A 13,826-nucleotide genomic window follows, 5' to 3' on the forward strand; every position below is an offset into this window, starting at 1 on the left:
ATCTTTTCCATGTTTATGTGTGTCCAGGCAGACATCCCTTACTATGACTGTGCAGCCTCAGGCAAAGCACGTCAAAATGTAGGACTGTGTCTTCAGGCAAAGCAGTCTCTATCTCAAACAGTGTGGCTCTTATAACAAGAATGCATGCAACCTAAGGCAAGACATAATTTCCTAAAACTATGTGTGACCTCAAGCAAGTTATGTCCCCTTCTCCAATTGTGTGACCTCAGGCAAGGCACATCACCTTCTCAGACTGTCAGACTTCAGGGATGTATGTCTCCTTTAACACTATGGATCTTCCAGCAAGTCATTCACCTTCGCAGTGTATATGTAATTTAAAACAAGAACAAGTATGTTCCTGACCCTGGAAGCATTTATTCGTAGCGTGTAGTGCTGCAGATTCACATGCTACGCTTACTCTTGCCATCTAGTGTTGGGCTCGGACACTTCAAGATGTTTTTCTCAAGGAAGTTTTAGGATCCATCAATCAGGGGTTGGATAGCACAGCTACTCACCCGTAAGGGTCTCAAAGAGCTGAGGGGGTTGGGGTGCTGTTGACCCGGCTGGGGTTCAGTCACAGAGCGAGGTCTTGAGACCCTTCCTGAATTGGGTTAGCAACGGGTATTGGCTGAGGTGGAGAGGCAGAGTGTTCCAGGTCTTGGCAGCGTTGTTTCTCCTCCCCCGCCCCCCAATGTATTGTGCATGTTCAAGGGCTGCTTAGTTAGTTTTTTTCCAGCCATCGAGCTCAGAAGCATTTGACAATCACAAAAGAACGCAACCGGAGATCCAGTAGACAACACCCACGGTCTCATTATGTGCCATGTCATCTTCTTGGACTGAGTGGCCACAGACAAGTCACATCACAGTCAGAACGTGTGACCTTAAGCAAGTAATTTGGCCTTCTCAAACTGTACAATTTAGGGCAAGACCTGCCACCTTATCAGACTGAGGCTTCATGCCAGTTAAAACACCTTCATCAGCAGACTGTTTGAACTCAGGCAAATTAAATCCCTGCACACAAATGTTTGACCATATGTAAGCCATCCCACATTATGTGCTTTCGTGTTCCCGGATGCAGGTCATATTACATACGTTATCCTATCTCTAATACTATCCATATCAAATCATGTGCTCCAACCATATGGCCTTCGGCAAATTCAATCAATTTATATCTATATGACTAACCTCAGCAAACCACTTTACTGTACGACTTCAGGCACACCACATCATCCTATCAACAAGACTTAAGAGGAGATCACGTCACCATCAACTGTGAAGGTGTGTGGAAATTACCTCACCCAAATCATGTCTATGTCTCTGATTTTCTCTCAGGCAAGCCACATCCCGGTGTTTGTGTGCGAGACCTTAGATCAGTTCGTTTCCTTATGTCGTTTTTCTCCCAAGGTACACTACTTTACCAAATAGTGTGTGACGCCATACAAATTATGTAACTTCTGACTGTATGTGACCTCAATGGACACACGTATTGACTATTTATACTCAGGCAAGTCATGAAATTTTCTCTTAGTTCACCTTCAGGCAAGTTATATCATTTTTTCAGTCTTGGCGTGACATCTGGAAAATCATGTCACTTCTGCGGACTGTGCTGGTGGCATCAGACAACATATATCACATTCTCAGTCTAAAAATAGCAATACAACGTCACTGAACAAAACTGGGTGCGATAGTGGAAAGCCTTGTGATGATCTCAGGCTGTGTGACCTCGGGTGTAATGTCTTTGTTGACTGTGTTTGACCTCAATTCATGGTCCAGGAACTGCTATAACCTGGAAATCAGGTCACATGCTCTTGACCTCCACCCGATCTGTGTGCGAGGCATCAGGCAAATGTTGTCACCTCCTAGACCGGTGTGTAACCTCAGTAATCGTATCCCCTTATTGACCATGTGCATCCTCAGACTATGCATATAGGACTTTCTCAAACTTTGGAGCTACAGGAAGTCCTGCCATTTTCTGTGTCAAACTCCAGTACAATTCTGCAACCTTTACAGTTTGACTGCTGGCAAATCATGCCACTGTCTCAGAGTGTGCGATATTGGAAACTTGTGGCACTTTCTAGGACTGAGTCACGTCAAGATAGTAGGCTCCTTTGTTGGCGGTGCGTAATGTGAGTTAAGTTGTCTCTTTTCGCCTTTCGAGCCTGCACAAGTCTTGGACATCTTCCCTGACTATGTTACCCCAAGCAATCAGGTCACATTCTGGACTGCATGTGAAATCAGGTAAGGCATGTCAGTCTCCCAAGCTGTCTCCTGACCTCATACAAGTCATTTCACTGTCTCTTCATGTGCCAAGGCACAACGTATTCTCCTTGTCTAAGGGTGTGTTACTGAAGTAAGTCACGACTATTTTCTCAGATGGTGTGTGTGAAGTTAGGCAAAGGATGGTACCTTCTCCAAATATATGAGACACACTCCTTTTCGAATGCTGGACTACGTGCAAGCTTGTGCTTGTTTGGGTGGGTGGGTGTGATGAAGCAAGATTTCGCATATTACGCGACTTGCTTGAATCAAGAACCTCGAATAACATTTAATCTTATAATTCAACCTGTACGTTTTACTAATTTCCCTTTATTTTTGGATGTATGTGTATCTTAGTGACGCTTGCCTATGTGTTTTACTAATACGAATAACCCTGGTTCCTAAAATGGCTGCCGCTTGGGGATTTTCTACTGCGCATGCGTTAGTCACACTCACGTGACGTGACGTAGTTGCAGTTCTGGTGGGAAAATGTGCGCATGCGTACTAGGCTCAAAATGGCTGTTTGGTGTCCTAACGTGGTGAAGCTTGCGCAGATGCTCTCGTGTTATTGTTTTGTTGCACTAATTCGTAATGGCATAGTGTATTTTTATAGTAAGAAGTATAAGGTAACTATTCTTGGTATACAATGAATTCATTTATTTTCTATGTTTTAATTTGTTTTCGCTTACCTTTCATGTACCGCGGTATTGAGGGTCTGGTGTAGTGCTCAAGACTCCATATTGAGATGATGTTCTGCGCATGTCAAGTTTCTGCCGGTGGCATTGACAGAATGCCAACTGAAGGTCCCTGCCAAGATGTGCCAGGGAAGAAGCACCTTCACCCAGCCGGAGAAACTAAATTGTACTGCATTAGCAACAATTGTATTTCTTTCTATTGTATTCTGTAGAGTAGGTCATGGGAACCCCAAAATCACTAGGCGGTTCCATAAAATGCAAATATGAGCTTGTAGAAGTTTGTTCTGATTGGTGTGTTAGCCTATCCTACTTGGGGACCAATCAAATTTGGGGATTCTGACACTTGCAACATTTGGGGGGTGGTACACTGACCGGAAAACAGTATATCTAGCCTAGGTTTAGCTAGAGAAACCGTCCGACTTGTCTGAATAGCTGACCTGTCACTGACCCAACACACTCAATAGGTGACTGATACAGAGGTGCTGCGGAGCACTCTGCCCGAATTTGACCATAGACTCAAAGGTCTTACTAAACCTTAAGTGCTGGCGGAGCACTTTGCTGGGGAGTTCGCTAACCCAATCGGGGTTCTGACTGGTAGCTGCAGAGAGGGTGGAGCGCAGGCGTTGCTTCCAAACTGCGGGTGCTGGTCGTGCCTTGGTGGTCCTGTCCTGATCCTAATCTGGTTTTCCTGTCCTGTCCTGGGGTGTCCATTCTGCACCTGCTGTCCCATAGATGACTGTCCTTCCTTGGGGTTTTTCCTGTCCTTGACTGATCCGTGGCTGGTTTTCACACCATTCTAGGTAAACATATTGCCGAAAACTCTATACTGCACCTACTATTTTTCTGTCTTCGCTTCAATAAAGACATACCTTTCCATACGTAAAATTTCCATGCTTTCCGCCTTCTACTATATGAAGAGTAATTGCATTTATTTCTATAGCATGTTCCTATGTTTCCCTACCTTTTAGGGCACTTTCTCTCCATACAGTTTATGAATTATAAATTGATTTATACTTTTCTCCTGAAATCTGATTGAAGTGTGGTTAAAACTATAGCGTGTTCCACCTTTTCCCCTCCTATAGATATATAGGATCTCCATTCTTTATCCACTTCTGAAGTAATTTTCCTAAAATAGTAAAATTCTAGTTGTGTTCTATTCCTAAATTTGTTTAGCCAGTTTCACTTAGTTTTATCCTCCTATAGAACCATAAATGTTTGCTTTAATATTCTTTTTATATGGTTATGTGCTCTTCGTTATTCTGATTATAGACTGCCTTATTGCTGTAAATTGTATGATCTCAGAATCAGAAATCTAAGATAAACTTTTAAAACTTCCCAGTAGTCTGTGTTCATTTAATGAATATTAAAACATATAAAGTTGGTATTTGTACTTTTCCTGCTTTTCTTTTACAGCTAGCTCCCTGATCCATTGTGGTCATAGGTACCCGTAATGGTGGAGTGGTAAGTCGGGTACACTAGAAATAAATAGGAAGGAAACCAGGGTTACTGGTAGTAGAGTGTTAGGTCACCCGATCAAGATATATGATAAATCGGAAATATTATGGGCCTGGTACTTGTATGGTGAAATTATATGGCCGGGTGACCTGCGATCTCTATCAGGTGCTCATACACATCAGGCGCCCTTGCTAGGTGTGACCTCGTACAATTAGTTACCTTCTCAGACAGCACATTTCACAAGCCATGTCTCTTTCTTACAACTCCAACGGGTGATCTCAACTTCATGCAAACCGACTCCTTTCTCAGAACTGGTCACCCTAGGCAAGCCATTTGTCTTTTTTGGGTTGGGTGGTCTTTGAAAAACCGTGACCACATCAGACTAGAGGACTACACGAAAACATATATATATATATATATATATATATATATTTTTTTTTTTTTTTAATTAACTTCAAGCTAGTCATGTTACCTTCAGTCTTCTAGTCTGAAATTATGTTCTATTACTAAACATCGCCATCACATCAATCTCCGCAAAGCATCACTTTGGCCACAATTAAGAAATCTAGTTCAGCATACACATGCTGTGCCAATTTATGGTGCACTACTGGAAAATAAGCACTTGTCTCACTTATACACTCCCACGACTGAAACAGACACCAAAAGTATGTACATGTCCAGAGAATTTAGTACACCGTTCATTCTGAATTACTCCAATTCTGGTTTATTTGGGAACAAAGTCACAAAAATATGAAATTATTTTCTACTGTTTGAACAATTTGTTCATTTAGCAATATTGTTATTAAGACCCTTTCAATATTCAGAGACACAATACACATTTGGAGACCCAGCAAATTTGCCCCATAGACTGTAAATCTTCAACAATTCTAATGTAACACACTGTGTAACACACCGTGCCTCATGTTTTAGTACACACAGACATCTGTCGGCAAACTGATTAGGATGGCTTTATAACACACATAGTGGGCATCATCTTACCTGGAGGCAGTTTCTTGGCACACAGCTCCATGTCATCCACACAGTGCTGGACTGGCCCATGGGAGATCCTAAACGAAAGACAGGAAGGAAAGAAAAGGATACATCATTATATGGAAGGGTTCTGTAGGAAAACACCACCCAACCATTCCATACAGTCCCCACTCACAATTCAGTGTTTGGGTTCTAGAAGAACAGATGTCGTTAGGTCAAGAACAGTGATCACGGTCCATTTAAGATACATCAGTTAATGCTGTGGAGGGAAGGCTGAAGAACGGTTTCAGAAGCCATCTGGGGACAAGATGTGTCACCAGGATACATTAGGAATCAATGTGCCATCAAGGTGATGGGATGACCTTTGGGGATTGAGCCTTCACCTGCTGTTGCTGAAGCAACACAGAGGTGAGCGGTTCGCTAGCTTAGTCAGATTTTGAGACCAGAGGTAATAGTTTATAGTGTACACTGTGTAAAACTCATACCCTGGAACATTTAGTCTCTGTAACTCTTATCACACAGCGAACCAAGACTAACTGAGAAGAAAGGTGGAAAGGCAGGAACAGAGTCGGGGGAGAAAACAGATGGGAGTCAAGTGTTTGTGAGCATATGTGCAGGGAGATGAAAAAGATAGGAACAGGATATTATAGACTGTTAAAGGTTGGAATGAAAAGTGGAGTTGAAAAGGGGAAGAAATGCTGTTAACCCATATAAACTGTAGAGATGTTGCTCTCAATCAACTAACTTGTCCCAAGGAAATATTTACACCACAAGAAGCGGTCTAAAAGACAATAATTGCTGTCTAAAGGCCAAGTTGCGAACCGTGGAAGCATTATAGCAAGAATTCTAAGGTGGATTTCTTCGCTCACACAAATTGTGTGATACAGGGCAAATATATATATATATATATATATATATATATATATATATATATATATATATATATATATATATATATATATATATATATATATCAAACCCACAAGTTCCGGTATTAGAGATCCCGGGCTGTCGTGGCTGGTCCAGAGTTAGGATACCGGCGATCCTTAACCCCTTCACTGCGGTGGCTATTCTGCCGCAGAGCTAAGGGGTCGGGGCGGCGGCCGTATGCTGGTGACGGAACCGCTCCGTCACCAGCCACGGTTGAGCTGTGCTGATGACGGAGCGGTTCAGTCATGGCCCCGCCCACTCAATAGAACGCCCAGCGCAGGCGCGGAATCCACGCCGCGCAGGCACGGCGGCAGGGCCATGACGGAACCGCTCCGTCATCAGCACAGCGCCACCGCAGCTGATGACGGAGCGGTTCCGTCATCAGCATGCAACGGGTTAATCTTCTCTCCACCAAAACCTTCAATCAAAGGAATTGCTCGGACACCCAGGATTTCTTGCTAAATATTTATTTGGCAAGTGAAAAAGCGACGCGTTTCGCCATTACGTCTTGTTCACGCTCGTCAGACATAGCGTGTCGCCATCTTTAAATACACCTCATAATTCATCACTGATGGAAACGCTGCCCGAGGGGGACTTCAAACCGGGAAGCAAGATGACATACTTATCAGTAAAACAATTAACATCTCCCTGAAAGTCGCATGAAGGTTTTATAGAGAAATATGTTAACAAATAAATGCACACGTTCAATTTAGTTGTATAATCTTAAACATTTTCTATGGAACCAGATGAAACATAACAAAAGCAATATGCAAGCTCTTGCGACACAAAAGTCACAAATACCTATTTTAGTGCTTTGATATTGGGCAAACAGGCTCTGCTGCCTGGGAGAAGAAGCAAGAGGAAAATGTTTGATAACGTCATTTTGTGTAGGCACAAGAACATTAAATGATCTGCCAGAGTCACAGGATGATGAGCCAGTGCCGAGACTTGAACCAGGTTCCCCAGCTCCAGACTCGGCTGCATTGGCCGTTATGCAACATCATCTCCTCTGGCTTGCCAGCAGATATCAGATGGAGATAAACATTACATTGCTGACTGGATTTACTTTGGCACTGGGAGCTTACATTGAACCCATCCCCTCCTGCCCAGTTCCTGTCCACTCCACATAATTCCACTCCATGCCACTACACATAATCCAATCCCAATCCATGCCACATAATTACAGTCCACAAAAGTCAACTCCACACAATGAAGTACTACGCAATTCCATAACACACAAATCCATTCCACTACACACAACACATTTCAACATCTCAATTCCACACCACAAGCTTATGCCACACAAATCAACGCCACACAATTCCACTCCATGTCACATAATAATCCAACAAATTCAGCTCCAAATATTCCCACTCAGCTCCATACCACATTATTCCACTTCATACAATACCACTCCCCACAACATAATTCAAATCCAGGTAATTCCCCTACACATAACTATACTCTGCGCTACATAATTACACTCCACCTATATCCACTCGGCTCCAAAACACAAGATTACACTCCACAAAATTCAAATCTGCACCATGCCATACAATTCCAAACAACACAATTCATTTCCACAAAATGCCACTCTATGAAACATTACACTCCACATACTACTACTCCACAAAATTCAACTCCACATTGCACTCCACACCATGCCACATAATTCCACTCAACACCACAATTGCACACCATACCACACTATTTAACACCATGTCATGCCACATAATTCCATTCCACTACACTCAATACCGCACAATGACTATCCACATAATTCCATTGCACACCATGCCACATTTTTCCACTATATAGAACTCAATGCCACTCAATTCCACAATGCCACACCTCATACATCCACTCCACATTATTCCACTCCATGCCACTACACATAATTCAACCCCAATCCATGCCACATAATTAAACTCCACAAAATTCCACTTTATACCACACCACATAATGCCAACCCACATAGCTCCACTCGACACTACATAATTTTACTCCACATAATCCAACTCCACGCCACATAATTCCACTCAGCACTACTCAGTTCATGCCACAAAAGTCCCCGCCCGAAAATTCAGCTTGATGCAACAATTCAAGTGACACACAATTACACACACCACCTAATTCTACTACAACCACATAACTCCACCTCACTCCACATACTGTCTCCCTACAAAACATAACTCAAACCCACAACACTTAATTAAAATCTGTGCATCTCCACACACTGCGTCAGATTTCACTCCGCGCCACATAATTGCAGCCACATAATTTCACTCCTCACCATTCAACATAATTCCACTCCACGTAATTCCACTATATAGAATTCCATTCCACTATATAGAATTCCACTCCACGTAATTCCACTCTATAGAATTCCACTCCACGTAATTCCACTCTATAGAATTCCACTCCACTTAAGTCCACTCTATAGAATTCCACTCCACTTAATTCCACTCTATAGAATTCCACCCCACTTAATTCCACTCTATAGAATTCCACTCCACGTAATTCCACTCTATAGAATTCCACTCTATAAAATTCCACCCAACACAACTTCGCCAATTCCGCCACCACACCACATAACCCCCCAACACAACATATAATTTCGCTCCACACCAAATAGTCCCACTCCACAGGAACAAAAGGAAAAGTCAGAAGCAATAGTCTTGAAGGCGAGGCCTGCTGACTTTCCCAATGCTTGTTTTGTTTTTACAGTCAGAGCAGTCTGCCAGCCACAGCACCTCTGTCAATGTATCACACAATAACTAACGCTAAAGAGCAACCAAGCAGACTTTGGAAAGCCAGACCGGGGAGCATGTCTCCAAAACCACACAGCAGGCAGCGCGGGATAATCAATACATTGGGAAATGGCGATCAGTGACACTGTGGAAGTGATCTTTTAAATATCAGACACGGTTTGATTCGGAGGAAATTATATTGGAAGTGTCAGGCCAATCTTAGCAGGCTGAAGTCAGAAAACGAACCCGGGTTGCCCTTCAAACAGCAGACACTATCCAGTCCGATGCCAGCTGCTCGTCCCAAGGTTTACACTGACCTTGTGCTAACATTCCTGGGGCCCTTCCCTGGACACCTCGCCTCGCTGTACGTGTGGCACACTGGGCATTCCTTAGCGTGTGAGGGCAGGCTGCCTGCCTAGACGGGGATCTAGGCCCGTTTACATGGGATGACGAATGAATTTAAACAGTAGGTGATGCTGCAAACAGCTTTCCAGACCACAACGCAAGGAGGATGGAGACAATGTCGAGATGTACACACAAGCACTGCATACAGCACTAACTTGACAATGTAACCAGTTCATTTCGGTGCACTGAATCTTTACAACTAAAAGAGAGCACGAAGTGTCACCTCGCCGCCCCTCAGGCACAGGAACCAAAGATGGCTGCGGCTCCGCTGAAGCCGCCGCCGCTCCACTGACTGCAGAGAGACACGTCCGCTTTGCTAGAATCTCTGAAAACGGCCAGCAGTTTTGTGCTGGGAACTCGGAGGCAATGGCCTCCTAAAGCCAGGCGGACCACCCACCATAATGGAAATAGGATTTTCCACCTCTTTCCTTAGCATTGGGCCGGAAGGAAGAGTATGAGCTGGTACCAGTCTGTCATGGTGGTTTGTGAATATTCCTCAAATATCCTCAGTCAAACATGTCTTGTATCCAGCGGGGCAAAAGATGGACAGAATGCAGAACAAATCAAAACATTCACCCCCAGTCAAGAGATCTGGGTTAAATCCATCGTTCCTTTGCTCACCATGCCACCCCAGTTTATATCCAGCCATATGCAAATCAGTCTTGATCTCATGGGAATAGTCCAGCCCGAACTGCCAGGCCAGGTCCTCCCTGGACCGGAAACAAGCATCCTAGGACCGGTTTCAGGGGGTGGTTGGGGATGAAGGGTCAGTGCATTGGACAGAAACTGATATAGTTAGGGAGCAGAAAGGTCTCCTCAAGTCAACAAAATAGCCAGTTTGGGGGCAGGAATTCTGGTAACAGAAGAGATGCAGGGTGGCAGTCATAGAAGATGAGGGTAACCAGCAGGGAAATCACCATCTTGGCAAGGCGGCACACTGTATCCCCACCACCATGTAAACAGTTCACCCAAACTCGAGGTTCTACAAACTTACAAATGTACCAGAAAACCACAGCCCACATGCCATACCATGAAGCAGGAAAGGACCCCCAGTTATGGGGGGGGGGGACAGGGTGGTTTTTCCGAGGAGGGAGTTTATATTGTTAACCCACCTAGGGTGCAAGCCTTAAATACCTAAATCCCCAATCTACTAATGAGATACAAATTACCTCCACCAACACATAGCCAGGAATAGCTGGGGAGTTTTCACCTTTGCCCATGATAGAGGTACACTTTGGAGGCCACCCTTACCAGTAGAGCTTCTGCTCTACATTTGACAGACATCCCAGAGCGTGGCGAATGCCCAGAGTGCTCACGTATTGAGGAGTCCGGCACAAAAAAATAGAATAAAACGGTGGAAGTGAAGGTTGGTGAGCGAGTACAAATCCCACCCTCTGTCAGCGCTTGTTCTTTTTTTTTTTTTAGGTTGGAGTGTCTCGATTTAGCTCACCCTCCCACAAGGTGCGCTGCGCTCTCTGTTTGTCTACATCATGCCCACCATGCAGGAAAGGGTTCTTGGTAAACAAGGCTGTAGGTGTGCTACAGGTATGGAAAAACTCTTTCAAAGAATGAGATCCAGAAGAATAAGGACAAGTACTTCCAAGGTGTGTGCTGAGGAAGACCACAAGGGTAGTATGTACATGAGCACATTCAACAGAATGGTAGCCAGAGTAGGAAGGCGCACTACCACAAATGGGAATATTAGTTTGAGGAAACAGAATCACTCTGTATGATAAACAAACAGGGGAATACTAAGTAGACCGAACTGAATAGCATAAGGGCATATGGGAGCACTCTCCAAAGATTGGCAGTACAATTTCAGGAGTTAAGGAACACTAAAAATAAGTAGGGGCGACAGCATGGAAATAGAGTTGCAGTACAGATAACACATTTAACCCACCTGATGTATGACGTAATTAAAGGCCTACATGGGCTCCAGCAAAAGTTCAACGAGATATTGAGAGTTTTGTGAGGACACTTCATTTGAAGAATTGAGTGGATCTGGTTTAGTAGTAAAAAAATACAGAGCAGCACAGGCACCAGAGAGTATAAAGAGGGCACAGTCAGGACCGGATGGATGCAGGTTATGTTTTAACATCTATCTCAAGAAATAACTTGAGTACTTTACCATTGAACAGGTTTTTTAATATTTGGGCTGAATAGAGCGGACTTGGACAAATATTCAGGGTGAATCTCGTAACACGGCGGGGATTGTACAATTGAACTGGTTAAAACCATAAAGAAGAACCTTTTTAAACCACACCAAATGTGGACTGATCATCAGTTACGAAAGTCTGTGGTTAGCCTGTTGAAATGTAGGCTTCAGGAAGTTCCACCAAATGCCGACTTGTGTGAGCAACACTGGTTACACAGTGGAGTTTAAGTATTTCTGGGCTGGTTCCAGCCAGTTAAACCTAATCGTTGATAATTCTGAAATGAAAATGAGGTGTAGTGTTTCCATGCTTGTTGAGGATATAGAATTAAGCGCGATATTAAATAAAGAGGCAGGCAGGGGAGCAATCTAAATGGATGTGGTCACCTGACAAACACAGGACAGGCAACATGGGTATGTTTTGGGTGTCAAATTAAAGTCACAATAATGCGAAGGCCAATGTTAGAGCAATACATGAGAACTAAAACAACTGAACATGATCACCCACGGGCATTCTATAACATTCAAAGCATTTGAGTATTTCTACCTTCTAAAAGATTAGTATTGTGTTTTGATATAAAAAAAAAGAAAGACCATTTTAATTTAACATTATCCTGATGCATATAATTAACCTACGAAAAAAGATAACGTAAAGAGAAAATAGTCCCATAGCACGTTATATTACATACTCCTTTACTATCATATATCATCAATTATCTTTTAAACTATTTGAGATCTATATTGGTAGCTTAATGTACTTCTGCAAAAACTCTACAATGCCTTTGTAAGACATTTAAAAAATTTGAAAATGGTGTACAATTTTGGGCACACAATATATGAAAAATTAAATAGATGAACTATAAAGTTTTAACATTGGCTACTAAATAAACCAAGGAGTGGAAGATGTGTGCTTTGAACAGGTGCTGTTATTGTCCCTAGAGTGAAAACAGCTGATAATCAATATAATTGGATGTTATATTAATTCAACAGGAACTGGCAGAACTCCTGCTCATTTATTGATTAACCAGCAGGGCAATTAGTTAGCCAGTTAGACTGTGGCCCTGGTGGTATTCAGGATCTTCCGCCAGCTCTGGCTCTGTGGATGCAGTATTGGCCACAACTTTTAAGCCCAGTTCAGGTTAATTTTAATTGGTACACCACTGGTGGGTGCTACGTTTGTCAGAAATAGCAGGAATGGTTGATGGTGAAATTCCTATTTTTTGGTCGATTCATTTGAATAAAATCAACCAAACATCAAAAGGGTCACCACAAGTTAAAACTGTACAGGTGGTTGGCTAGTGTCTGAGACAAACATAATGGGGAAAAAACTATGCAAGTATCACAGGATGATGTAAAAGTGGAATCATTTCCATATAAAGTTGGCAACCAACCAACACACAAGTCACCACTCCTGCAGAAGGAGACGGTAACAAGAGGATGTGGATACGCTCATCCACATTTTGAGGTGAAAGTAAGAGGACATACAGACATTTTTGGAGATGCATTTCTTTCTTTTGCTCCTTTTATGTACCTCAAAAGGCAGTTTGAAGCCTTGAAAGAAATGAAGATTTTTTTTTCTTTACTAGAAGATGCTTGTGGTTAGGGAGACAGAATAACAAAGAAACAAGCGAGTACAAGGCAAGGGCATTTCTAGGTAATTAACCATATAGATACTAGGTAGACCCTCTACACTCTGTCTCAGTCACCATGGCTTTACTAAACGTAAATGACCACAGTAGCAAACCTAAATCACATATTTCCGTCCTGGGGGTGAAAAGACTGCTTCGAGTAAACCACATAGACTCGTAGGGCTAACAAATATAAATATAAACTGAAAGGATTATAAATTAGAAGTTAATTTAAATGTGACCAAATAAATACATTGATATAGGGCTCTTGACTATTGAGACTTGAATAGAAACATTTTCAAATAGGCATTGTGAAAGCAACAGTAAAACACTACTTATCTACGAATAACCGCCTTTGCACAAAAGCGATACAAGTAACAGATTAATCCCCTTGCTAAAAGATAATATGTCTACATGAGTTTTTAATCATTGGTGCAATCACCCAACATACTTAAACAAAGACAACAGCAGAAACAATTAAGGTCACAAAACAGGTCTACCTGCAGCGGCGCCGACGTATACATAGAACTGAACACTGGCCTCCTTATTCATCAAAGTAATGGCT

General features: G+C 42.7%; 1 protein-coding gene across 1 annotated transcript in view; it reads right to left on the bottom strand.

The window, feature by feature from the left end:
- ATP8B2 (ATPase phospholipid transporting 8B2) overlaps positions 1-13,826 on the bottom strand; it is a 446,999-nt gene that overhangs the window by 399,809 nt on the left and 33,364 nt on the right. The window contains exon 2 of the mRNA XM_078669640.1: positions 5,406-5,473. Within this exon, the coding sequence (XP_078525766.1) occupies positions 5,406-5,436 (31 nt within the window). The 5' untranslated portion in view covers positions 5,437-5,473. The remainder of the gene's footprint in view (positions 1-5,405; positions 5,474-13,826) is intronic.

Source organism: Lissotriton helveticus, chromosome 12 (assembly GCF_964261635.1).
Source record: "Lissotriton helveticus chromosome 12, aLisHel1.1, whole genome shotgun sequence".
Classification (NCBI taxonomy): domain Eukaryota; kingdom Metazoa; phylum Chordata; class Amphibia; order Caudata; family Salamandridae; genus Lissotriton; species Lissotriton helveticus.